At 33.1% G+C, this 25,144-nt stretch overlaps 1 protein-coding gene across 1 annotated transcript in view; it reads right to left on the bottom strand.

Moving 5' to 3' along the window:
- The window catches only part of Rfx6 (regulatory factor X6), a 51,493-nt gene extending 26,857 nt beyond the window's left edge, over nt 1-24,636 (bottom strand). Inside the window, exons 1-6 of the mRNA XM_046426430.2 lie at nt 24,169-24,636; nt 23,728-23,884; nt 19,937-20,060; nt 18,319-18,380; nt 7,243-7,320; nt 6,094-6,121 (exon numbers count right to left, since the gene is read on the bottom strand). Of these exons, the coding sequence (XP_046282386.1) occupies nt 6,094-6,121; nt 7,243-7,320; nt 18,319-18,380; nt 19,937-20,060; nt 23,728-23,884; nt 24,169-24,391 (672 nt within the window). The 5' untranslated portion in view covers nt 24,392-24,636. The remainder of the gene's footprint in view (nt 1-6,093; nt 6,122-7,242; nt 7,321-18,318; nt 18,381-19,936; nt 20,061-23,727; nt 23,885-24,168) is intronic.
- Nucleotides 24,637-25,144: the final 508 nt, after the last annotated feature.

Raw genomic sequence — 25,144 nt, 5'->3', positions numbered from 1 at the left:
TGTTGATTAAGACATGATATATTTCCAATTTTAATGCAGTCTTTTTATTTATTTATTTTCTGTAGTTATAAATGGACAGAATGCCTTTATTTGTTTATTTTTATGTGGTGCTGAGGATCGAACCCAGTGCCTCGAACATGCTAGGCAAGCACTCTGCCTCTGAGCTACAGCCCCAACCCCTTTTTAGCCTTTCTTTTTTTCCTTTCCCTCCACCCAAGAAATACTTGATGTTCTGGATTTGGTTTCATTAATTCGTATTCAAAGCTTTAAAAATTGACCTCACATGAAAACGTTCTTACTACACACTATCACTTTAAAACTGGAGCCATACAGTATGTATCCTATATTCAACATGCATTTTTTTATTCAACTTTAGGTCTCTGAGATGACCCTAAATTGATTCTTATAAATACAGTTCCCTCACTTCCCAAACAGTATTCCATTGTATATATAAACATTTATTTTATCATTATTTAAATTTTTTTCATCATTCTGCAGTCTGACAATGTTACAATGGACATCCTCACACACTCTAGTACTGGAAAGGTTTCTATGAGTTCGAGCATAAAGTGTATGCACCTTCAACCTCACTGCCCTTCTCCTGTTTATGAAGTTTCATTTGTTCCACATCCTTACCAACAATACATCTTAAGACTTTTTAATCGTTACTGATCCAATAACTGGAAGATCACTCACTATAGCTTTCATTTGCATTCCACTGGTTAATATTTATATTGATTACCTTTTATTTAGTTTTGGTATTCAAAATATTTACTGTCCATGTGTTATGGACACTAGCCAACCAGAATGGGTGCCATGGACACCAGCACAATTTATTAGTCATTTTTTTTACTCTGTGAATTGTCTGGCTATATATTTTGCTTATTTCTAGTGGGTTGTATATTCATTATTTATTTGAATCCTTTACATATTTGAGAATAGTGATGTTCAATAGAACATTTAATAATAAAAATGTTCTATATATCTATACTGTACACTACAGTTGCCACTAGTCACATGTGACTTTTAAGCATTTAAAATATAGCTTGTGACTGAAATTTTAAATTTTATTTAATTAATATCACTAGTGACTACAATATTGTATATCATAGTTACAGATATTAATTCTCCCATTTATATGATTTATAAATATTCAATTTCATTTTACATATTTGAGGTTATAGATTCTACATTTGCTTTTATGTCTTATCTTTTTCTTTTTTTTTTTGATGGGACCACCATGGCTTTTTTTAATATTTATTTTTAGTTGTACACAATACCTTTATTTTGTTTATTTATTTTTATGTGGCATTGAGGATCAAATCCAGGGCCTCACACATGCTAGGTGAGCGCTCTACCGCTGAGCCACAACCCCAGCCCTATGTCTTGTCTTTTTTATAATTAATGTTTCTCTACATCATTAAAAGAAGCTCATATAAATACTATCAACAATGTAATATTTTTTTATTATTAGTCCTTTGTTACATATACTTATTCACTGAAGTCACTAACAATTTTGTGCATGATACTTTGTGTGCATATTTTATTTTTATTTCTTTATATGAGATTCATTAAAAGTAGAAAGAGTAGGAAAAATGGCATCGTTTTTTTTAAAGACTCATAATACAGATATTCCAACTGTTTTCCAGAAAGTTCATTCTACTCTCACCAGCAATATATGAGTTTATCTCATCATTCATTAACCATAGTTTCACAATAATTTCTCAATATTTGATAACTTTATAAAGTAAAGCATAATTTTAATTATTATTTCTTTAACTCTTCAATTTTCATGCATTTATTAACTATGTGAATTGTCTATTTAATTTCGTTTACTATATTTAGTATGGTCTTTGTATTGTTCATATAAATTGTAAGATTTATTCATGTAGTAGAGATATTATCATATTTGTTGAAGGTACTTTCCCCAATTTTTCCTTTGACTTCAAATTTTGCATAGGATGCCTTAGATGTAAAGAATTTTCCAATTTTGGTGTTTTCTCTTTCCTTTGAAATTTCTTATACTGTTTTCATGCTTAAAAAGTGAACTGCCCTCTTCTTAAATGAGATAGATACATATATTCTTTCTAAGTATTCATTTTATATTTAATAGTTTATATGAAATTCATATAATGTGTGAGGAATAGTTTTTATAGTCATAACAGTATGACTATTTTCATAACAATATGCCTTGAATGATTTTATTTATTTAGTATTCCACCTTCCTTCAGAAAGGACTTAAAACAACTCATTGAAAAATATTTCTTTCATTTTTTGGTTATAATTCCTCATAATCACGTACTAATCCATATGTATGTATATGATCTTTAATCTTTGCTGCAGATTTGTTGTATCTACAGTTGAGTCAATATCATAGTGTCATGTTTTGATATCTACTAAACAAATCCTCTTTTACTCTTCTTGTCTGCATTTCTTAACTATTACTTCCTCTTTATTCTTCTAGATCAGGATTATAATCATTTTCCAAAATCAATCATCCAAATTTTTATTAGAATACTAAATGCATAAACTGAGGAACAAAGGGCATATTTATAATACCTACCATTTCTAGTCAGGCACATGGTATATATTTGCATTTAAATTTTTCTTTAATACCTGTATTTTTTTTTCAAACAGGTAGTATGCTTCTCTTATTATGACTTCTAAATACTTTTACATTTCTGCTAGCTCCTTCCAGTTTAGTTTTACGATTCCATTCCCAACTCTCTTAAAAGAAAATCTATGAGATAATGAAGTCCTACTGAAAATGATTTGATGGTCCATTTTCTCAGTTCTCCAAGGATGAGTAGCTGCTACCATTACGCATGTATTAGGGTTGGTTCCTTGTATATAATGGGTACCTTAGGGTATTACGGCTACGTTCTCTCTGAGAATTCTGCTTGAGAATAGCTGGGACTTTTCTATAAGATTCTTCAAAGTTCTATATTCTCTCCAAGATTTCACTGAGAGCAGATGATCTTACCTATTCCTTCTGAGAAGAATCCAAAACCACCCACAACAAATGCTACTTCAATTTCCTGACATAAAATCTGCAAATTCGTTTGCATTTGAATTCACCTTTCTCTTCTGGAGCTAATTCCTTCACCCTGCAGTTCTTTCCTACGACATCCTCCCTCCCAACTTTCCCCTCATTTACATCTTCAGTCTTCGTTCTCTACTGGATCTCTTTAATTAACATTAGATCATTACTAGAATCATCCTTCCAAACTAAATTCTGACTGTTCTTCTAACTATCGCACTACACTTCACTGAATTTTTTACATTGAGTACCACTTCGCACTCATTTCACAATCCAATGAATCCCAGCTCCCCTTGAGGTCATTAATTATCTCCACTTAACTAAGTCCACAGGTCCTTTCCCAGTCCTTATCTCAATGACTTTTCGGCACCATTTAATAGTAGCAAGCATTCCCTCCTGTTGAATTTCTCTGGAATCTGTGACACTACCTCTGGTCCACTGCTTCTTGCCCCTCTGATTCTCCTTGGTCATCTTGCTGGCCCTCTAGCCCTTCCTCTTAATCACTTTCCATCACTCTCTTCCAGTAACCTCTTCTCATTAGTTTTCTCTTTCAGTCATTTTATCTATTACTATGGCTTTTAATCACCATGAACCTCTATTTGTAAATTCTCTTTTCCAGATGTATATCCCCAATTACCCACTTCAAATTTACACTGGATGTTTTATAAGCTTATCAAATATGACAAGTCCCAAACTGAATCTTTTATTTTTCTAATTTTTTAACCCTTCTTTTTTCTATTTCCTAACTAAAATTAGTCATTTTTCTCCATCCTTAAGCTATTATTCTCATTCCAATTTTTTCTTACTCAGTGCATTCATATAGCCACTAATGGATCTACTGACTTTCTTTCATACTCTTCTAATTGATATGAACCAAGTCTGATGATGTCTTTCCCCTTCAGTTGCTTCCCATAACCTAATAAAACTGTTCATAATCCATCACCTGCCTAGTATACAGCTCTGTTCTCCATCCCCTCCTACATTACAGTCATCTGGAATTTCTTTTATTGATTGATTATTTATTACAACATGATATTTCTCTTTCTTTATCTCACATATGCTAGTGGTTGACATTTGGCTATGTCAGAAACATTTTTAGTTGACACAGTGGAGGGAAGGAGCTACTACTAGAATCTAGTGTGTAGAGGCCAGACATGATATGATGCTACTAAACATTCTACAATGCACAGGACATTACCCACAAACAGAACTATCTGGACCAAAATATCCGTTTACTGAAACCAAGAAACACTTATGCACATTCCATCTGTCTGGACCTTTCCTCTTCGCTCTTTCCCCACTCTCCTCTTCTTCCAAACTTCCACTTGTTTTTAGTTCTTTCCTCAAACATTATTTCCTGTGAGAAATGTCCTTAACCCCCTTAACACCATCACTCCCATGATATCCTTTATAATGTCTAATAATCACTTATTCAAGGTATGTTTTTCTGCTACCCTATAAAGTTATGTGAGGGTGGGACCAAATCTATTCATTTACAACTTTGTGCCCTAGAACCTGTAATATCACACATCTGTTTTTTAAGATCTTGGCCACAATTTTTTTTTAATAGAGTTTTACTTTGAATTTTTTAAAAAAGCAAATAAACCTCTCAGCCTCATTTTCCTTAGTGGTAAATTAACAGTGCTAGCACGTATTCTCCCTACCTCACAGTTATTAATGTTCAAATAACCTGAAGTAGATTCAGATTTGCCCTGAATTTTCCATGTACTAAACAAACAGGGAAGGTGACCAAATACAAAATACTTTTTAAAATTTTTATTCTATTATGCAAATATTTTATTGTCATTTTTAAAAAGCATTTATTTCTAAGCTTTGAGAAAGCCCTTTCTTAGTCATTTTTCATAAAAGTGCATTATTAATTCCTTCAGTTTCTCTTGTAAGTATATAGGCTTTACAGTCTACCTAAATTTTATCCTACCCTTCTTAACTTTATTTACAACAGAATTTGTAGTGTATTCTTCTCAGGAGGATAAAAGAGGCTTGAGAAACATTTTTCTCTTAGTATCTATGAATCCAAACATGCCACACTCATGTCACCTGATGGCTCACTCACAACCTCAGCCTCTCCAAACAGGGAGAAAGAACACCTGAGAGAAATTACTTACAATGCCTATTGAACTAATCCTTAGTGAATCAAAGTGTATTTCTAAATCAATATTTTTGCAGTTTCACAATTGTTTATGTAATAAAAAGTTATTATTTCATTGATTTAAAAGAGCAATCTGGAGAAGTTTATTATATAATTAGCAATTAACTGCATTTAAACTACTGGAAAGAAATTGGTCATTTCAGAGGATCAGGGGCTTTTGTTATTTCTTAAGATAATATGCTCACATCATTTCATCAAACTAATGGAGTTACACTTTACCTTAGGTCTAGATTTACCCTGCAACACATTGTCATGTGCCCTTGGTTCTGTGGCACCTTGTTTTAATGATTAGTTAAGTTGAGGATAATGAAGGCCTTATCATCTGCCTAATTAGCCATGCAGTCCCTAATGGTAGTCTAACTCATTTAGATAAAGTCAGTTTGCTGATCTGTTCTTTAAGGAGGAGGTGGAGAGGAAACAGAGGGAGAAAGATTATATACAAGAGTAGTGTGTGTGTGTGTGTGTGTGTGTGTGTGTACACAAAGTAGTAAAAAAAATAGTATAGCATAGCATTTGATAACTATTAAAGTTTCCTTCTTGATAACTATTAAAGTTTCTAAATGGGCTCAGTCAAATACTCATTCTATTAATACCCTCAGCTTAGGCTTTTTGTTTATATTTAAGTGGAAACTTCTTGAATCATGAATTAAGGAGTGCTGAAAAATTATCCTTCCTAGGTTAACTGGGAATTGTCATTAGGTGCATGTAAAGATTCATCTATTGTCTTGAATCTGACTGAGCTGCATTGAAGTCCTCAGTTATTGAAGTGGCTCCTAATAAATAACATTTACTTCTATATTTGCCAACCAGGATGATTAATATGTATTACTGAATTTGTAACACACTATAGCAGATGTAAAATAGAGATGAAAATAATTCTTACCTCATTCTTCAGCTTGCTCCCAGAAAACCTTAAAAATCAGCATATTTTCCATTAGTTCAAAAAGAAATTAGAGTTATAACATTCAAGGAAATACAATGAAACTAAAGAAGTAGTAACTTCATAACATGACTAACAAAATAAACTGCAGAAATCAGTTTCTTTCTAAGGAACTCAAACATCTTTCTCAACTTTAACGATATGTCTTTTAGGGGAAAATAAAATGAAAGGTATTTAGGGAAATCAGGTAAGAGTTGGGGCAAGCAAAGAACACTACATATTAAAAAGTGTGTATGTTCCAGCCTGTATTTACATTTTATAGAGGGTAGAGGACAGTAAACTGCCACTATGTTCATTATAATATATGAATTTATATTTTATTATAGTATAGCTCAAATGATTAAAATTTCTTTTTCACAAGATAATTTATTTTAAAAAAATAATTTCTTTATTTCTTTTTTTTTAGAGATAAGAGTAATTCTCAGTAAATCACACCATAAGGCACTCTCAGATGCTGTGTTAATTATTCAGTTTCAGTATTTTCAAAAAAAATAATTTAATATTATCATTATTTAATTGGTTGTCACCTCATTTATTAATAACCTCTTTCTGATAGTTAATATAAGTTAGAGCATTGGAATCTTTATAGTCATATGTTTTTACAGACACAGACCCAAACAGGCCAGCAGTTTCATCTTACTATTGTAAGGTTATGTTCAAAGTATATGTAATTATGATTATTATAATAAACTTCTCATATTGGTAAGATGTTAGTCAAGCATATAGATCTTTAAAACAAGCTGTCTCTGAGGGAAGAAAACCACATTTTTCTGCTTTTATTTTATTGAATTCAGCCTGAATATAGAGTAAGACTTATGAATAAATACTAATTGTAAAACAATTCAACTTCTTTGATTTTTCTTCTGCATCTCTCTGGTACACTTAGTTCACCCTTAATTTCTCATTAATTATTACAAATCACATACTTAGTATTCTAGATTACATAATTAAAAATGCCCAAAGTTGACAACAAGGTTTGATAATTAAAAGGAAACATTTGATAAGCAAAATTAGAAAGCCATTTATTTAATAGATATCATGCATGCTTGAAAAAAATGCAGAGAATTTATCTTGAATATGGTGCAACTCTACCTTGTCAGGCCCTTTCCAGAATAAACGGAGTGGTAATATGCACTGCTCTCTTTGATTCCAATTCCATAGTAATGATACCTAGGATGAGGACAGGAACCAGCTCTATGTTAATGAAGCAGCTTGTGAAGAAGAAAAAGAGACTGAGCTATAACTGAAGCAGCTACACTAAGAAGTGCCACCCCTCATGGCCTTCCCTGTGAAGCACCACTGCCCACTTGTTTGCCTATTTTTTCAATTTACATTCATCCAAGAGAAGAAAGGAAATAAAAGGGAATGAGCAGATTTCCAGTGTACTCTAACCTAACTATGTCTTGAAATGTCATTTTTTGTCCTCACCATCTCAGTTTAAAGTGGACAAAACAATGAAGGATCTAAGTTTCAAGCCCTGTTTTCTGACCTTGAAAATAAAGAAAAAAACTTGGTAAGTAGTTCCACTTCTAAATATTTTCAGAGCCCAGGACATGAAAACAATTGGAAGCCCTCATACCATATATTTGAAAAATATAAATAAGCTAACAAATTGCTAAATAAGCTATTCCTGCTCCCCTCAATTGACAATTTACCTCCACAATGATCTTCTAGGCAAATCTGAATTTACAATTACTGGAGTTATGTTTGGGAACAACCCTAATGGTGGGGGGAACCCGTCTTCACCCAACTTATTAGCCCCGTTTTTTTTTCTTTTTCACTGTGAGGGGACTGCATGCATAAGATCTAGTCACAGTATCCACAAACAGCTGCCCCTGGCCACTCTTCAGTCCAGGACTATGTACACTGGTGGCAGTGTGGTCTCCTAAGGACAGACTGGGGACAAGCCCTGCAGAGGTCGAGAACATATACCTGGGTGTTCGGATGGGGAACTGCAGGCTCTAGGTACCCCAGAAGGAGGGTGTGGTCATTCAGGCTGTGGACTCCTTTCCCCATAGAGAGACAACAGTGTGAGGACAGTCGGAACAGAACTCTCTGATGCATGAGGCCCAGAGATAGGTTCTCACTCCCTCCAAGGGCAGGACTGTGGCAGCAGAGATGCCTCTATTGTCTGGGGATTACTTGATTTAGAGATTTGCACACTTTAATATTACAAATATATATGTCTAATATATTTTCAAAAAGAGCTGTCATAGTTAAGAAACAGTAATGTGGAGTGATCTAGATAAATGAACATATATTATGATTGTGGCAAACTGGGAAGAAGTTTTCAAATCTTTGGTTTTGGTATAAAGATAATATTAATCTATTAACTTGAACAAAGGAGAATTATAACTGCTACATTTACAGAATAGGGAAAAAGATACTATGATATATGAGAGAAAAGAACCTCTAAGTTATATTAGAAAAAAGAGTGCAATGCTGGAAATACAAAACTTATTAAAAACTCAAAATATTGAACTGATTTATGTCTCTAAATAGAAACTAAAAGAAGCTTATTCCATAGAAATCATACTAAAAAGAGTTATGTTAACAGAAATAGTAAGGAAATAACCTAAAACTACAAGGAAATTAGCAGATTTCCTTGTAGTTTAGATGATATTCTTCCACATATATTAGTAAAATTAGAATTAATGAACCTGGGCTGGGGTTGTGGCTCAGTGGTAGAATGCTTGCCTAGCACATGTGAGGCACTGGGTTCAAACCTCAGCACCACATAAAAATGATATAAAGATATTGTGTCCACCTACAATTAAAAAATAAATATTAAAAAAGAATTAATGAACCTGAGTGTATGTTATAAGTATTCTATACTTTATTAGATTTTAGAACTAAGATACCAAAGATATTTGAAAACAAAGGAATCTGTTACAATGGAACATTATAATTTCATGTTCTTTTACAAAACTTGTTCTTTGTTCTATAGACTATAATTTAAATAACTATACATAACATAAGACATTTGCTAAAGCAATATATATTAAAGCATTGCTTTAAAAGTTGATAAGCTCCTATTATAATAACCTCAATTTTCTTGTTTCTTGTCTCTAATTTTTTTTTCAATGTGCAAATAATATCCTACCATAGTAAAGCAGTTTGCTATGCAGGCTGAGAAGAAATTACATTGATTTCGTAAGTGGTTGACAAAAGTCATGATAAGTCATGAGAGGTGACCATAAGTTCAATAAACAGAGTACATGCTGTGTCTGACCCCTGTGCTAGCTGTCAGTACAGTCATGAACAAAATGTGGAAAATCTGGTCAGGAAAGTCATGCATTTGAATGTCACCCTGTCCATGGCCTCCTGAACCAGATGCTTGCACTGACCACACTAACTAGCACTGAGGCAAAGTTTACTTCTACTTTTTAAAACCACCTGATGGTCACATTTTTTCAAAAATGACAACATCCTTCAGGACCCAATAAATATACTATGGATTTGTCCTCTTTTTTCTTACTTTTGACTTTTAAGGAAAGAGTATTTTCATTTATACAATTTATTTTTTCCTTAGTTTTATAAAATGACTGCTGTTGTCCCCCTCATCTCACTCCCAAACATTAGAAAAGACTATTTTTACAAACAGAAATATTTAATGCCTCCACCTGCATTCAGAATCAATATTTTGTATCTAGTGAAAAAAAAGTCTTTTTTCAGTAATATATTTTATTCATACATCAAATGAAAATGACACTATCAATCCAGACACAAAGGAAGTGACTTGGTTAACTACATTCAGCTCTACAGCAATGACTCATGATTTAAACATGTTGATGTAGCTGAACATGTTCTATCAATAAACTTTTATAAGTGTGCCAGGAGATAAGCAACCATTGAAAGAGTGTGCTTTCTTTTCTTCCACTGTGTTCATTGCTTATTGTGCAATGAATTAAAAAAGAGGTAGAGAATGCTCTCTGCCCTGAAGGAGTTGATAGTCTTCTATGGAAGAAAAGCATGCAAAAAAAAAAAAAAAAAAGAATTGTAATACAATTGAAGTAGACTATGATAGATAATAAATAGTTACCATTTATGGATCACCTATTACATGCAAAGAACTTAAGTGTATCTATGACCTCAATTTTCCATAGCTTGCAAGTAGAATATATTCCAGTTTCAAAACAGACATTCAAAAATTATGTACTTTATTTAAAAAGGTTATGTAAAAATTTATGGATTTGAAATAAGAATTCAAACCCACAGTTTCACAGAGCACAATTTCCATAATGCATGTGGCCTCCACACTCAAGATGGTGCAGAAGGAATATTTAATTTGTCTCTCAAGTTTGTTTACTATTGGAAATTCTAAAGTGAAACTGGGACACACATTTTTCTGGTTCCTTATGAGTTGTAGTAAACAGAGCTAAACATGAGTCATTAAGACCAATACCATTGATCTGGAGGCTTAATATTTGACATTCCAAATATAAACAAAGCCTCCTTCTAGAATGTAAGACTCCCATAATAAGTCAATAAACATCTATTGAATAACTGCATGAATAATATGAAGAAGTTAAAAATAATAATGTAAAGGAAACTACAAATTCTGTCAAAGATATGCATATTTTACCACCACAATTTGGAAATTTGGTTGAAAATCTCTTATTTAACATGATGTAAGGAAATGTACTAACTCGTTTAACCCTACTACAAACACTATAAAATCTTATAATTTACTCTTAGGGTTACTTGTACTCCATGAGTAGCTTATGCTTTACATGATGGTGCCTCTGTTTTGTTGAACTGTCCTTTGGGAATACCCTTCTACCTACATGTCCTCAATTCTTACCCATAACTTTAATGTATGAAGTTTGCCTGGTTTCTCAGGCAAAACCAATCTTTCTGTTCCCTGAACTCCTCTCTTGGTCTTATCCCATATAGTATTTTCCCTTATGTCACTGGTATGTGTGTGCACGACTTTCACCTTCCCTGATAAACTCTAAGATGTGGAGGAAGAGAATTTTATCTTTCTCTAAGTTGTATCCCCCCATTAGAAATTACAGTAAAAAAAAAAAAAACTTCAAATATTTATTGAGTTAGTCAATGTGTTCTAGGAATTTGGAAATCAACAAAACTAAACTTTTTTAAAGCCAGTAGTTTTCAATTTACACCGTGCATTTCCATGGTAACAGTAAAATACTGGGGTTAACCAAAAGTTGTAGGAATAAATATTCTATACAAAGGCATAAAACCAGTATATTTGGGTGAAAAGACCATTGTTAGCAATACAATATTGTGCAATGTTTTGTCAATATTTTGCAATGATTGTAATACTCCGGCACATTTCATACCCAGGTTCTTCTTGAGCCAATAAAATAATCCCTCCCACTTAATCTTTCTTTTAGTCTAACTAGGTACATGTTGTCATCTCAGGGATGATTTAGTGTCTTTCAGAACAGAGAAGAGATAAGAAATGAGCTGCTCCTTCTTCCTAGCAGCTAAAGATAAACCTCATAAAACTGGGAAGAGTGAGTTCATGAGGAGTACACGTGGATTTTTCATTCCCCTTGCAAAATTTTATAGGACTATTCTGTTGTTAATAGATTTTCCTAAAACAAATCTTGCTAGGTAATGTTTTCCAGAAATATTCCAATATAACAAGAACATATACTGTGCCTGTTAAATAAAAAATGAGGTTTGCTTCACTGTGGGACAACTAGCTATTTTAATTTGTACACCTATCTGGGGCATGACTTATAGATTATTCTGAATAAGGTTTTCAAGCATTTCATAATTCTTTCTCCCTATATGATTATTATATATATTTTTAAAGATATATGATAAATTATTTATTAATCTTGAGTATGGTTGGCTAATTTCTCCAAGAAACTGTTTCCATCATCAAAGTGACCTTTCTAATTATCTAATAAATTTATGTTCATTCATAATCATCCATGTCCCTGGTCTTATACCTTACATCAAGAGGTTGATTTTGTTTATAATTTATGAATAAAGAAAAATAATTACTTAATGCTGTGTCCAGATTTTAAAGTAAACATGGTCTAAAACTTGAGATTTTTAATAAGACAAATTTAATTATTGTTATTCTTTTTTTAACGACTAAAATATTTACCTTGTGTCTAATACTCTTCATCTCCTGATCAATTTAAGTCTGTAACTATATTTCTTCTTTTCCATTTCAGCCCTTTCACAGAATTCCTGAAACATATGTTCCCACTGAGCTAGTAGCCCTGATGTTAGTTTACACTGCACAAATGATAACTGATAAGGAAATGATGGGATTAAGCTGTTCAGGGACTTGCAATAACTTGTTATGATAAGAGCAGCTGCCATATCAGTTTTATTAACCCACTAAATCACTACTAATAAATAAGATAATAGCTTCTGTCCATCATGTCTAAAAACCAAGATTTGGTTGAATAATGTCTATAATAAATTAAAATGTAACCTCAAATCAAACAGTCTACCATGTGCATGAAATCTATTTGTGGGCTCACTTATGTTCTCCCTTGCTTTGTTAATCTATTCTGTGTGGGGGAGTGGGAATACAGGCTCTTTTTTGCTCACCATTGTACCTATAGTGCCTAGATAGCATTCCTTCTCAGTTAATGCTTTTTAAATAATTAATATTAATAATGAGAATTCTTTGACAGCTGGTATCCTACCTTCCAATTCTTTGCATCCCAAAAACTCTGTAAAACTATGCTTTGTACATCAATAAAAATATGAATGGGCTAAATATTCAAGAATTGCTCTTAATTAATATTTTATTGTACCCATCAATTTTTTAAAATTATTATTTATTTAAAAATCTAACTTTAAAAATATTACAGAGACTAAAATCAGGTGTATACTTTTGGCATTGGTGGAAATCAAAAGGAAGAAAAGAAAAAACAAGAAAGTGAAGTCAGTGTTGAATGTATAATCTGCCATTGGGTTGCTGGTTTTCTTGGCAGGGAAGGCACGCTATGAGTAAAAAAAAATGGATGGAGAGTTGAATGGTTAGTGCCACATATGAATTGACTGGTTTGTCCCAAAACCACACTTGTGTAGTGGTCTGGAGTGAGGCTTTCTGACACCGTGTGTTAATCTTTATAGGTTTTTGTTTTGTTTTGTTTTTTAATATTTTTTTTAGTTGTAGATGGACACAATATTTTTATTTATTTATTTTTATGTGGTGCCGAGGATTGAACCCAGCACCTCACATGTGCAAGGCAAGCACTCTACCACTGAGTTACAACCCCAGAAGTGGTTTCGTATGTGGAACATCAGACTTACCAGTAGAAACAGAACTATTTCATTTTTATTTATGTATATTTTGATCGTATATAATATTGGGGCCTATATAATGATTATGTCCATTGTTTTTTAATTTATTTTAATAGATCTACTTCTTTTAAATATTTTTAATATTTTTTCCTTTCAATGAACAAAAGTTTGGCTCATATTATTTAATTAAACTTTTTTCTCTTTTACTTTTTAATGAAGGGAAGAAATAGCAGAACCTGTGCCAAGGCGTGAGTTGGGAGAATGGGTCACTGTAAGAGCCAGTTATTTCAGAATTTAGAAAGACAGGACTACAAAGTAGACACAGAATGAACTCTACTAACCATCTCTTAGTCACATAAATCAGTGTTTTCCAAACTTTGGATTTCATTCTTGGACCAGAGCAGAGGAGAAATCTTGAGAGTGCCTTTGGTCCATGAACCCAAATATATCTAAGGTCTGATTCAAAAACTACGATGTTGCCTTGTGCCCACAATACAGAAAAGTCTTTTAAGTCAATCATAATCTAAGATAAATTTTGTCTGATAGTCCCAAATGAAATGATTGGACATACTCAAGCTATTTTATGAAAATTTAGCAAAAATTAAAAACTTATTTTGTAAGTAATCTTTATCAGAAGTTATATAAATTAATATATTTTAATATTCAATCCAACAAAGTTGAGGTAAATAAATAATAAAGTAGGATATATCAATTTAAAAATGTTATATAATAATAATTTATAATTATAATAAAATAAATCATTATACATTTAATAACAGTATGTTTAGGGTACTATACTAAACACTACAATAAAAGCAAAATGTTTTATGAAATTTGGAGAAATTATGATTTCCTGATTCTCCAAGGTATATGTACTTCAATTATATTTCATTCAATTGTTCACAGTTCTATAGACATAAAAATGTTTTTCATAAATGTAAATTTATAAAATATTAAACAGTCTAGTGATGATGTTGAGAGCCACAGCCAAAGGGGCCCCAGCAAACTTCCAGCTGCCAGCAGTCTAGAAATGATGATACATGTGAAGATAACATACTAGAAGAAAAATATTTAGGACAAAAATTAAAAGGCACAGTGAAATTTCATAGGTGCTACAAGTTTACTTTTATATAAAACATAAATACCTCCAAATAAAATTTATGATTGAGGTTTAATAAAGTGCTATTATCTTTTTGAGGAAGAATCCAATATATTAATAAATTTTAAGAACTGTTCATTTAAAAAAATAAAACATACTTCAAAAAAATCAAAATTTCAATTAATAATAATTGTTTTGTTGAAACAACTGATATGAAAAAAGGTAGGTTTTTTACTTTTAATAGTTGACAAAGCATAAAATTTAAAGTCAGAAAAACATTAGTATAAATGCCAACATTGTTATTGGGTAGTATCATTATGGCCTTGGGCAGGTCAATAATCTTTCCTCATTTGTAAAATAAACCAATTCCTATATTGTATCATTACTGGAAAGAGAAATGAGTACATGTGTATATTTGTGTATTATTCAATAAATAATAACTTTTAATTATACTGTCAATTTATGAATGCACTCAGTTACTAATGTCTATTTTTAAGGATACTGAAGTTAAAAGCATATTATTCCTCCATTTATTCCTATACTTTTCTCACTTATTCTCATAACAATTGTTTTGAGATATTCTATACTCACTTCATTAATCTGTTGTCACACAGCCACAGCTGGAAGTATAGGATTTACAGTTAGATTTGTCCAACTTCAAACCAGTGTTCCTAAGCACTAGTCTAATATATATTTTCCAAATGGGTTGGAACTAAATAGACCTTGAATGTCAAGCAAAGAAAAATTTGTCCTTAATAGAAATTAAGAAAGCAGAATATTCTGAGTATGGGAGATTATATATATATATATATATATATATATATATATGTATATATATTGTTTTTACTTATAGTATGCCTTTTATTTTATTTTTATATGTGCTGAGGATCAAACCCGGGGCCATGCACAGGCTAGGCAAGTGCTCTACTGCAGAGCCACAACCCCAGGCCCTATGCTACCTTTTGATGTACTGGTTTTCAAAATAAAAATCTAAGGACATTTCTTGAAATAAAAAAAGAAAAAGAGAAATTACGTGGTTAAGAATAATTACATCAAAACTTTTACCATTTTTAAGACACACAAGTTACATCTTGTTATTTCTTCCAATACACTTAGTTTATAAAAGAAAAATTTTCCTTTTCCTCATGATATTAAAAATACCAAAAAAATGTAATAGTCATGCCATAAAAAGCAAATGGTATATCAGTAAGGCAGAAAAAAAATTCAAATTGTTAATGCTTTGCCCTTGGTCACATCTATGACTCTAAGATATCAAATAAATTGCCAGAAGTCACCAAATGTTGCTATATCAACCTAAGTACTAGAGCCTGACCATGTCACAATGGACAGGGTTAATGATTCATCCCTAATCTTAAAGGCTCCTTCCAGGATTAATTTACTTTCGGTGCAGCCAGCCTGCCCACCCCTTGCAGATCCTGTCCAGAGGATTTCTCTGTATTGCTTTGCCTCTTTTCACATATCTTTCTAGTTCAAACACTATCTGATCTCTACTCTACTTACACAATTTGGAAGGAATCAAATTCAGTAAAAATCAGGCTAAACGGAGTCAACTGTGAAATAACTCTGACTAGGTTAGAAGGAGAGGACCAATTTTATCTTTTTAATCTGTGATTTTATTTCTCCTGCCCAGGCCACAATGCTGTTAACATTAGTTGAAATAACTTAAATTAGCATTAATTGATAATCTATCATTATCAGGCGACAGAAAGAATATAAACCTGAATTAGACAGAGTCCCAGTCCTTGAAATACTTAATATCTGCTCAGAGGTTGAGATAAGTTAATGTCGCATTAAAATAGATACCAAAAACAAAAACAAAAGCAAAAAATCTGTAATGAGGATGCAAAGAGCCTACAATAAATCAATAGATTAAGAAAACATTTGAAAAAGAGAGTTCATGAGGCATTCATTTAAATGGGTAAGATTTCAACATACACATAGGAGAAAGGGCCTTCTGAGTGAGGGAACAGTTGGAGTGAAGCAAAGGGTAGTGGGGTGGGTGGGTAAGAATCAAGTGAGAACAGAGGCCACATGCTGAAAACTGAGAAGTAAACGATAAAACAGGAAAATGGGTTAGAACTAAATAGACCTTGAATGTCAAGCGAAGAAAAATTTGTCCCTAATAGAAATTAAGAAAGCAGAATATTCTGAGTATGGAAGATATAATTGAATCTGAACTTTAGAAATTCAGTTTGGAGAAATCCTATTGAATGAACTAGAAAGACAGAGTCATAGTCAGGTTATAAAAGTGGGACTGAGGAGAGACAAGTTCAAGAGAATTTGAAAAGTAGGACTTATTTCTTGGCAAATAATTAGAGCTAAGCTAGCCAGTCAGGCACCCACTAAACACTTGTGGTTACTGAGCTCTTGAAATGCAGCCAGGTTTGAACTGAGGTGTACTAGCAGTGTAAAATATATACCAGATTTCAAAAACTTAGCATGAAACAAATGTAAAATATCTCCTTAGTTATGATTACATGGTAAAATGAAAACATTGTGGATATGTGGGTTAAATAAAACTTCATTGAAATTAATTTCATCTGTTCCTTTTTACTTTTTTTAATGTGGCTACTAGCAACATTTCAATTAGATATATGAATATTCTGTGGCTCAGCACCGGACTAGAATCACATAACTAGACATTGTAACAGGAGACAGTGGACAAGCAAAAAGTGATAGAAGGGGAATTGGGTAGTGCCATGACAGAGAGGACAGAGGGAAAGTTTCTGTATTTACTTATTTTAAGAGGGCATTAGCAATATATGATTACACGACCTGTGTAAGCCTACATCATGTACAACCAGACGAATGAGAAGTTATACTGCATTTATATATGATGTGTCAAAATTTTTCTACTGTCATGTATAACTAATTAAAACAAATGAAAAAAAAGTCATGTAAATTTTTTTTAAAAAAGAAGGCATTAGCAACAAGGACAAAGACTAGGCAAGAGTAAAGGTTAAGATGAGTAGGAGTGAAAATGAGCCATTGGATTTTTGTTCTGGTAAAATGGACTAGGACAGAGGAATATGACCAGTAGTAAGACAAGTGAGGTGATACTCTTTCAAGAAATAATAAAGAAAAATAATAATAGAGAAATGGCAAAGGGTATAGAAGTTCTGAGATGATTTTTTTCCAGTGTAAAAAGATCTCTACATGCTTACATTTACAAGAAAGGATAAAATGGAAAACACAGTGAACAGAGGGAATAACCAAAGAACAAGAACCTGCAACTAGGATTTTATAGCAAAAGCCATAAAAGAAATAAAAAGCTAAAGATACAAAGATGGAGAATAGGTGACACTTTATCTTTGTATTCACATTAAGAGATGACCCAAGAGGCCATTTGTGCATGTCATTTGTCTTGAAGTGGAAAGGATATATTAAGAAATTTTGGTCTGGAAAGAAAGCTAGAGGAAGAGCATCACCTACACTGAGGGATGTTCTTTCTACTGATAGTTTTTTCACCCCCTGGTTTTGACCTTGTATCTTTGGGAGCCTGTGGATTCCATTTAGTCACTATATTGAGTCATACATAACTCTTTTGTGACACTGGTTCTTTCAGTAAAGGCATCAATATTATGAAAATGATTCATCTAACTTTTTTTTAGAAGAATTAATAATATATTACGATTTTTATTATAATATTATTTCTAAATGTTATAAATCTACTTTTTTGTGTTAGAGTTTGTAAAAGTCTGCTTCATTAAAAAGTAAATACCTGGTTCTACCACTGGTAAAGACAATATTTATTTTACATCTTCATGTAAAAGGGAAGAATCTATAGTTCACCTATATCTTACTTTGAATGGCCTCTTGTTCCAAGCCGCCGTGTGGTTAGGAGGGGAAATTTCTGGCGAATTGTCTAAAAGGGTAGAAAAGTACTTTAGTTTTTAAAAAGTTTGGGGTTTCTAATGCAAGCCACTCATAACCAATTAATTCAAGGAAGTAAATGCTGAACTCCAAGGGAGCTACAAGTTAATATATACTCTGGAAAAAGTAATATACATATTAATATACATCAATACATCAGAACAGGAAGATATTTTTTTAATTAAAATATTCTATTGCCCTTGTGTCAATTGCAAACGCAGATCCTGCCAGTACCTAGTTTTGCTTGAACTTACTACCAAAGTAATTATTACTTTCTTTGTGCACAGAGCAGGATGGTTTGGGTTTCTTTATAATAATTCCATCATCTAGGGAATTACCCACAATTAAATATCCATCGCAACACTGAAGAGACACCTGGATCTTATGAGATCTGTCTATGAAGTTCAGAGGGCTCCATGCCAAACTTTGTTATGTGTTAATTTCTTTGTTATGTATTAATTATGTATTCAGTTTTTATCAGATTCTCAGGGTGTGCCATGACCCTAGGTTAAGAATTATTGCTATAAGGCAGAATTACAAAATGGTAATGCTAACATGGATACTGTAAGTGGTCTTCCCAGTAACCTCCCCATTTTATAGGCTGAGTGAACTACATTTGCAAGATTAAGGGCTTTGCAGAAAGTTTCACAAGTTAGTCACCCTATTGGCCAGAACCTAGGCCACTGTATTAACATGTCCCATATCATACTTCTTCCATAAACAGATGGATTTTAAAAAAAAATTTATTTATTTTTTTTAAACTGAGGAGCTAGACCAGAGCATTCATTACTTTCTGGACAATGAGTCCCTCTATATGTTAGAATTTGGATTTCACTTTGTATTAGATATATAAGATCTGAAACCCAAAGCTCTTACAGTTTTTCTGTGATAGCTTAGTTCTCAGGAAACAGATCAAGATAAGGATCTCAAAGAACAAGTCTTTCCCAAAAGACTGTTTCCTGATTCTCAAAATGATATCAATGATATGTAAGTATAGTAATGTCAGTTCCATAGGTTCCTATTGAAACCATACAGAGTAGGCAAAAAGGAATGCTTTTAAATTAGAGAAATTTAACCAATCCCATCATAAAATCTTCACGTACCGGGTATACACATACTTCAAGTGAAATCAAGAGTTAGAAAAACTATTTAGGTATTGGAATACAATTCTATTAAAAACTCATGCTTAAACAACCTAAATAATAAAGACAACTGCTAATTGCATCAACATTTCCATTTAATTTTGCTTCTCCACACTAGCCATACCACACTCTTTGATGCATACTTCTTTGAAGGAAAATGCTACTGTTAAATGGAGCTTACTTGAAGTTTACATTAGATCTTTTGACAGCCAGGGTTCTAATAACTCAAAATCAAGGTATTACTATATAGCAATTTCAAACACAGTCCTTAAGAGATTTCACTTATGGTTGTAAAATGAATGTCTTAACATTTTCTAAAGGAACTTCCTCAGATAAATTTGTTCCCATATTGTCTATCAAACACAAAGTTAGTTGTAAGGTAGTATAATCAACATATGCCATTTACCTTTCCAAAGGTGGCAGCGCAAGCTGGCTCTAGTTTCTCTTTCCTGCAGAAATCTAAATAGTGTGCATATAGGATGCACCGAGGTAAGCAAACTCCTTCACACACAATGTAATTCTCTTCAAGCCTAAGGAAAAAGTAAAAGAATTAGGTCTACCTTTCTTTCTTTCTTTTTTTCCTAGCTTTTCTTTATTACTCCTTTTCTTTTTCCTTTCTCAATGACTTAATGCTTATTTTGAAAACAGACTATACAAATGAGTTAATGAGTAGATTTCCTTTATTTTGGATATTATTAAAAATCATATCAGGGTGAATATAATTAACAATAATTCACTATCTATCTCAGAATAGTTGTAAGAGAGGAATTTGAATGTACTCATCAAAAAAATGATAAAATATTAAGGTGATGAATATGTTAATTATCCTGAGTTATCACTACCATATGTACACACAAATCAAATCATCACATTATACCTCATAAATATGTACAATTATTATGTATAAACAAAAATTTTAATTGAGATTACCCTGCATGAGCCTGACCAATATAGTAAGCTCTAAAAAGAAGGCCTAGAGGTCAGAGACAGAAGACATAAAAATTCCAAAGTAGTAGCAAACTCCTGAAGATCTTGAAGAAGCATATTGTTATATTTTGAAGAGGGCCACCTCTCAGAGAATGATAGTAGTTAAAGTGCTATTCCTTAAAAAAAACCTGAGTTACTGATATTTTTAGAATTTTCATTTAAAGTTATAAATTATCTTGGTAGTATTAGAACTGGAAATCAGTGAAAAACTTGACTAACTTCAATTTTCACTATTAATTAGATATTTGATTTTATGTGTGCAAATTAATTTGTTTTGAAACACTGCATCTTGGTTAATAACACTTTAAATAATAACTAACAATAATAGGAGCTGAGGACTTCAGTTCAATAGGAGCAAGGAATAAATGCTCTGAAAAAAACAGTGAGATTTGAAGAAAACCCAGAGCCTCCGATGAGATTTCAGCAAGTGACTTCTTGATTTTAGCCTGGTGAGACAACAAACTGAGTAGCAAGATAACCCATCCTAGACTTCTAATCCACAGAAACTGTGAGATAATAAATTTGTGTGGCTTTAAGGCAAAAAAAAAACAACAACAACAATCAAATCACAAAGATTAATATTATAAGAGCAAGAACCCCAGTGAACATCTGCTAGTGCAATTAAAATATCACGGCTAATGTATAATCACTCCTACCTAGTCCACATTGCAAATATTAGGTCTTACTTCTATACAAATCACCTCTCTGTTCATCATGATTTACTCTTTGATATACAAATACCAGTGGCGAAATTGAAGATGACAGGTTTTTAAAAGAACATTCTCAACATGAAAGGGCTGCCAGACTTCAGGTTGGCAAATGCTTCTACTCCCTTACTTTCATTCACAAACTACTTCTGAATCCTGAACAGCCAGGGAAAGATTAGTGATGCAGTTGCTTGTGAAATTCATAAGGGTAAATTCAATTCCCTTAAGTCAGAAATAATACTGATCTATTCCATCCTTATACTTTTTAAATGTAACTAATACTATGATTATCTAAAACTCCAAGTGTTTTTGAAATATAATATAACTCTCAGTGGATATCTCTAAACATAACATACAATACATAAAATCTTATTATAAATATACATAAATATATATATATACATATATAGATAAAATTTACTTGTAATTCCCTTTGACTTGTAATTAACTGCATTTTTAAATAAATGCAATATGAATATATTGTGTTACGACTACCTGAACAGCAATCTAGAAATTAGAACTTCTAGATTCTATTCCAAGTTTTTCTAAAACTTCAATAGGTGATTTGGGGTTAAATTTACTAATGCCAAATTTATGTATAGCAAAATCACAATTATTTATAATACAATAACAATGAAATATTGAGTATGCATTGAGATTAATGTTGAGGATGAAATCCTTCAAGTTTTCTGATTTAACATATTTAAAATGTTTAAATAATTCTAATTTAAATATTTTAGAAAAAGTTCAAGGAGGTATTCCCTGAACAGATAAAGTATCAGAAACCAATTTTCCTATGAAGAATAAAAGAAGGAGAAGGAGGAGGAGGAGGAGGAGGAGGAGGAAGAGGAGGAAGAGGAAGAGGAGGAGGAGGAGGATCAAAAACTCCAAAACTAAGATGCAGTGTTTCAAAACAAATTAATTTGCACACATAAAATCAAATATCTAATTATCATTGAAAATTAAAGTTAGTCAGATTTTTCACTGATTTTCAGTTCTAATACTACCAAGATAATCTATAACCTTAAATGAAAATCTAAAAATATCAGTAACTCAGGTTTTTTTAAAGAATAACACTTTTTAGAATAGTTGAAAATTCAAATAAAAGGACAGTGCTTTACAGTTTTAAAAATATGCATATTTTTATGAGAACTATGTAGCTACTTGAAATTATATCTAATAACATATATATTATGACCACTTTCCATCTATTTTGATATTGTTGTAAGCACTATTTTGTCTTCAAAATACAGAGTAATCCTAGACATTAGTACAATAGTAATTTGGGGTAAGTTTAAATATGTTTTTAGTCACTCAATATGAACTGAAAAAATGAGAGTAATCATCAAAACACCTCCATAATATATCTGAAATCAAAACACTTTTGCCCCAATCATCCCAAATAACTGAAATAACTGTGAAAATAACTGTGTCTTAAACATTCTAGATAATTAGCTCAATTGTTTGCAGCTCTAGTATATTCTTAACTAGAAATCATGATATCAATTCCAGTAGTTAAAATATAACTTTAGAGGAATATATGGTCTATATTTCAAATGTTTAAAAGGGTACAAACAAATAATCACAGAAATTACAAATTGTAATTTAACATTTAAATAAATAAAAGTACAAATTGCTAGTATTTTTAAATTCTATTTTTTCTGTTGTGTTTTTCTAAGCCATATATATATATATATATATATATATATATATATATATATATATATACATACAGAGAGAGAGAGAGAGAGAGAGAGAGAGAGAGAAAGAGAGAGAGGTAGGTTACGTAACTAATCAGTAAAAAAGTAATATTTATATGTTTTATTGCTTGGAATTTGGGAGATAATTTATACCTCTATTTTTTTATACTATGCAGATAAGTACAATATTTATTTTTACTTTAGAGCTCTTCTTTTTAGGAAAATGTTCTCTATATGTAGAAAGTCTACTGATAAACTCCTGATTTTAAGAGATTTTGAACAAAATCCAACTTGTGATTTTTCACTATAATAAATCACATATGACAGGTGCTATAAAAATAGTTGAACATTTGTTTAAGTTAATAGTAATATCTTACCTGATTTTTCAGTCTTCTACTTCAAACACATTTGTCTATCTTAGGGCCAATATTATGTATTTGGGCAACATTAAAATCCTTCTATGTTTTAAGCTGTTTTTTAAGGATCATGTTTTATAAATTAAAAAAGAAAAACTGCCAAATAACAAATATATGAGGACTGAATAGATTGCATTTAAGTACATAAGTCATAAAAACCTTCATTGTTGCTTACATTTGAAGAAATTATCATTTTAGTCCATAATGTGGAGCAGCTGATGTTTCATCTGTACTAGAATTTATCTCCATGTTAAATGGTCAGTGAAAAAAAAATCTGATAAATTCCTATTCCGTCTTTTAAATTTGCCTACTCAAAGTTTCAGAGAGAAACAAATTGTGGAAACAACTTCAACAGGTGCATAAGTATACTCCTGGGGCCAGTCTTACCACTGCAGCGTGAGCTGAGTCTGCTTCTTTTTATCCTTCATAATCTGCGTGATGGTTTTCTTCTGAGAGACGTGTTGATCGGTTGCTTTTGTTTTGCTGTCGTGGTTATCTGCATCCTCTTCTTCAGAAGAAAAGTTACCGTTGCTTAAATGCATTTCTGATCGCAAGTTTAAGGAATGATAAAGGAGAGGAAAGGGATATACAATCAATTAAATTGCCTCTCAACGTTTGCCTCGAATGGGGTGCCTATAGGAAGGACAGAGGAGTTATGCAAAAATCCCTTAGATTAACAATATCTAGTGGACACTTTCCCTGGGGAAATATGATTTGGACAGAACATTATATGTGTATGCATTTTAAGGCGTGTTTATGTTTGTTATTGGATGTCCTTAGAATGCATCCTCGTACCTATCTCAGTGCGGGAGAAGACCGAGCACTCACCTGATTTAATTCCCCCCAGCAGCTCCGGGTCTTCCCCTTTCTCCAGGCTGCCCAGCTCGCCCCGAGGCTGCGCTTCAGCCACCAGGTAGGCTCTTTCCTCCGGGTAGACGAGCAAGTCCTTGTCCAGGAGCTGCACACAACACGCCTCCTGGATCTCGGGGGAGAGTTGGGGCGAAGGTTGAGCTTGCAGGAAGGCGTCCTCCAGCTCCCGGACCTTTGCCATGCTCCTGGCCGCGACACCTCGGCACCCTCAGCTCGGCCAGCTCCCCAGCTGAGCCCCAAGCCCGGGGCGGGGCGGGGCGGGGCTGGAGACCCGGGCCACCCGGGCGGGGGAGGAGGCCTATAGCTCCCCAGTCCCTGCACGTCAGAGCGGGGACCCTGCGGTGCACTGGTACAGTTCAGACAGCCCCTGGGTGGAGGCGGGTGGAGGCGGGACTGGCTTCCTCCACCTGCCTGCTGTCCCGGCAGATGCTTCCCTAAGAACTCACTTCCTCACCTGAGCCCGTCACGCCCAGAACTAGGGAGTCCCATTCCCCGCCCTACTTCCCCCTTCTCCTTCCCTTTCCCTCATTTTATGCTGACGCTGGGACGTATTTCACAACCCAAACTTCCAGAAAGAGCCCAGAAAGTTTCACTCCTCTCAGTGGGAAGAGGAGCTTCAACAGTCCCCACTCTTACTTTCAGGAGACCTAAACCTGGCACCTTGCTTGGCACCCTGCCAAGCGGCCTTCACTGTGCAAGCCTAGAGTACGTTTGCATCTTTGCACAGCTTGGATCCAGTGTATTTGTTCCCGGAATAATCTTAGGGGTCTGTGAGGACTTCAGTGATTTGCATCACAGCCCATCTGCCCGCGGATGCACAGGAGCTCTGACTTCTGGGCCTCATAGCCTTCTGAGGTGTGGCCCTGAGTTTAGAGGAAAAGGTACATCTGTTCCCACTTACAGCATTATGTAATTTAAACTCCCGTCCCTGACG

Source organism: Marmota monax, unplaced genomic scaffold (genome assembly GCF_021218885.2).
Source record: "Marmota monax isolate L192 unplaced genomic scaffold, Marmota_monax_Labrador192_F-V1.1 WCK01_AAM20220418_F8-fsc00174, whole genome shotgun sequence".
Classification (NCBI taxonomy): domain Eukaryota; kingdom Metazoa; phylum Chordata; class Mammalia; order Rodentia; family Sciuridae; genus Marmota; species Marmota monax.
This window is presented reverse-complemented; position numbering and strand designations above follow the sequence as displayed.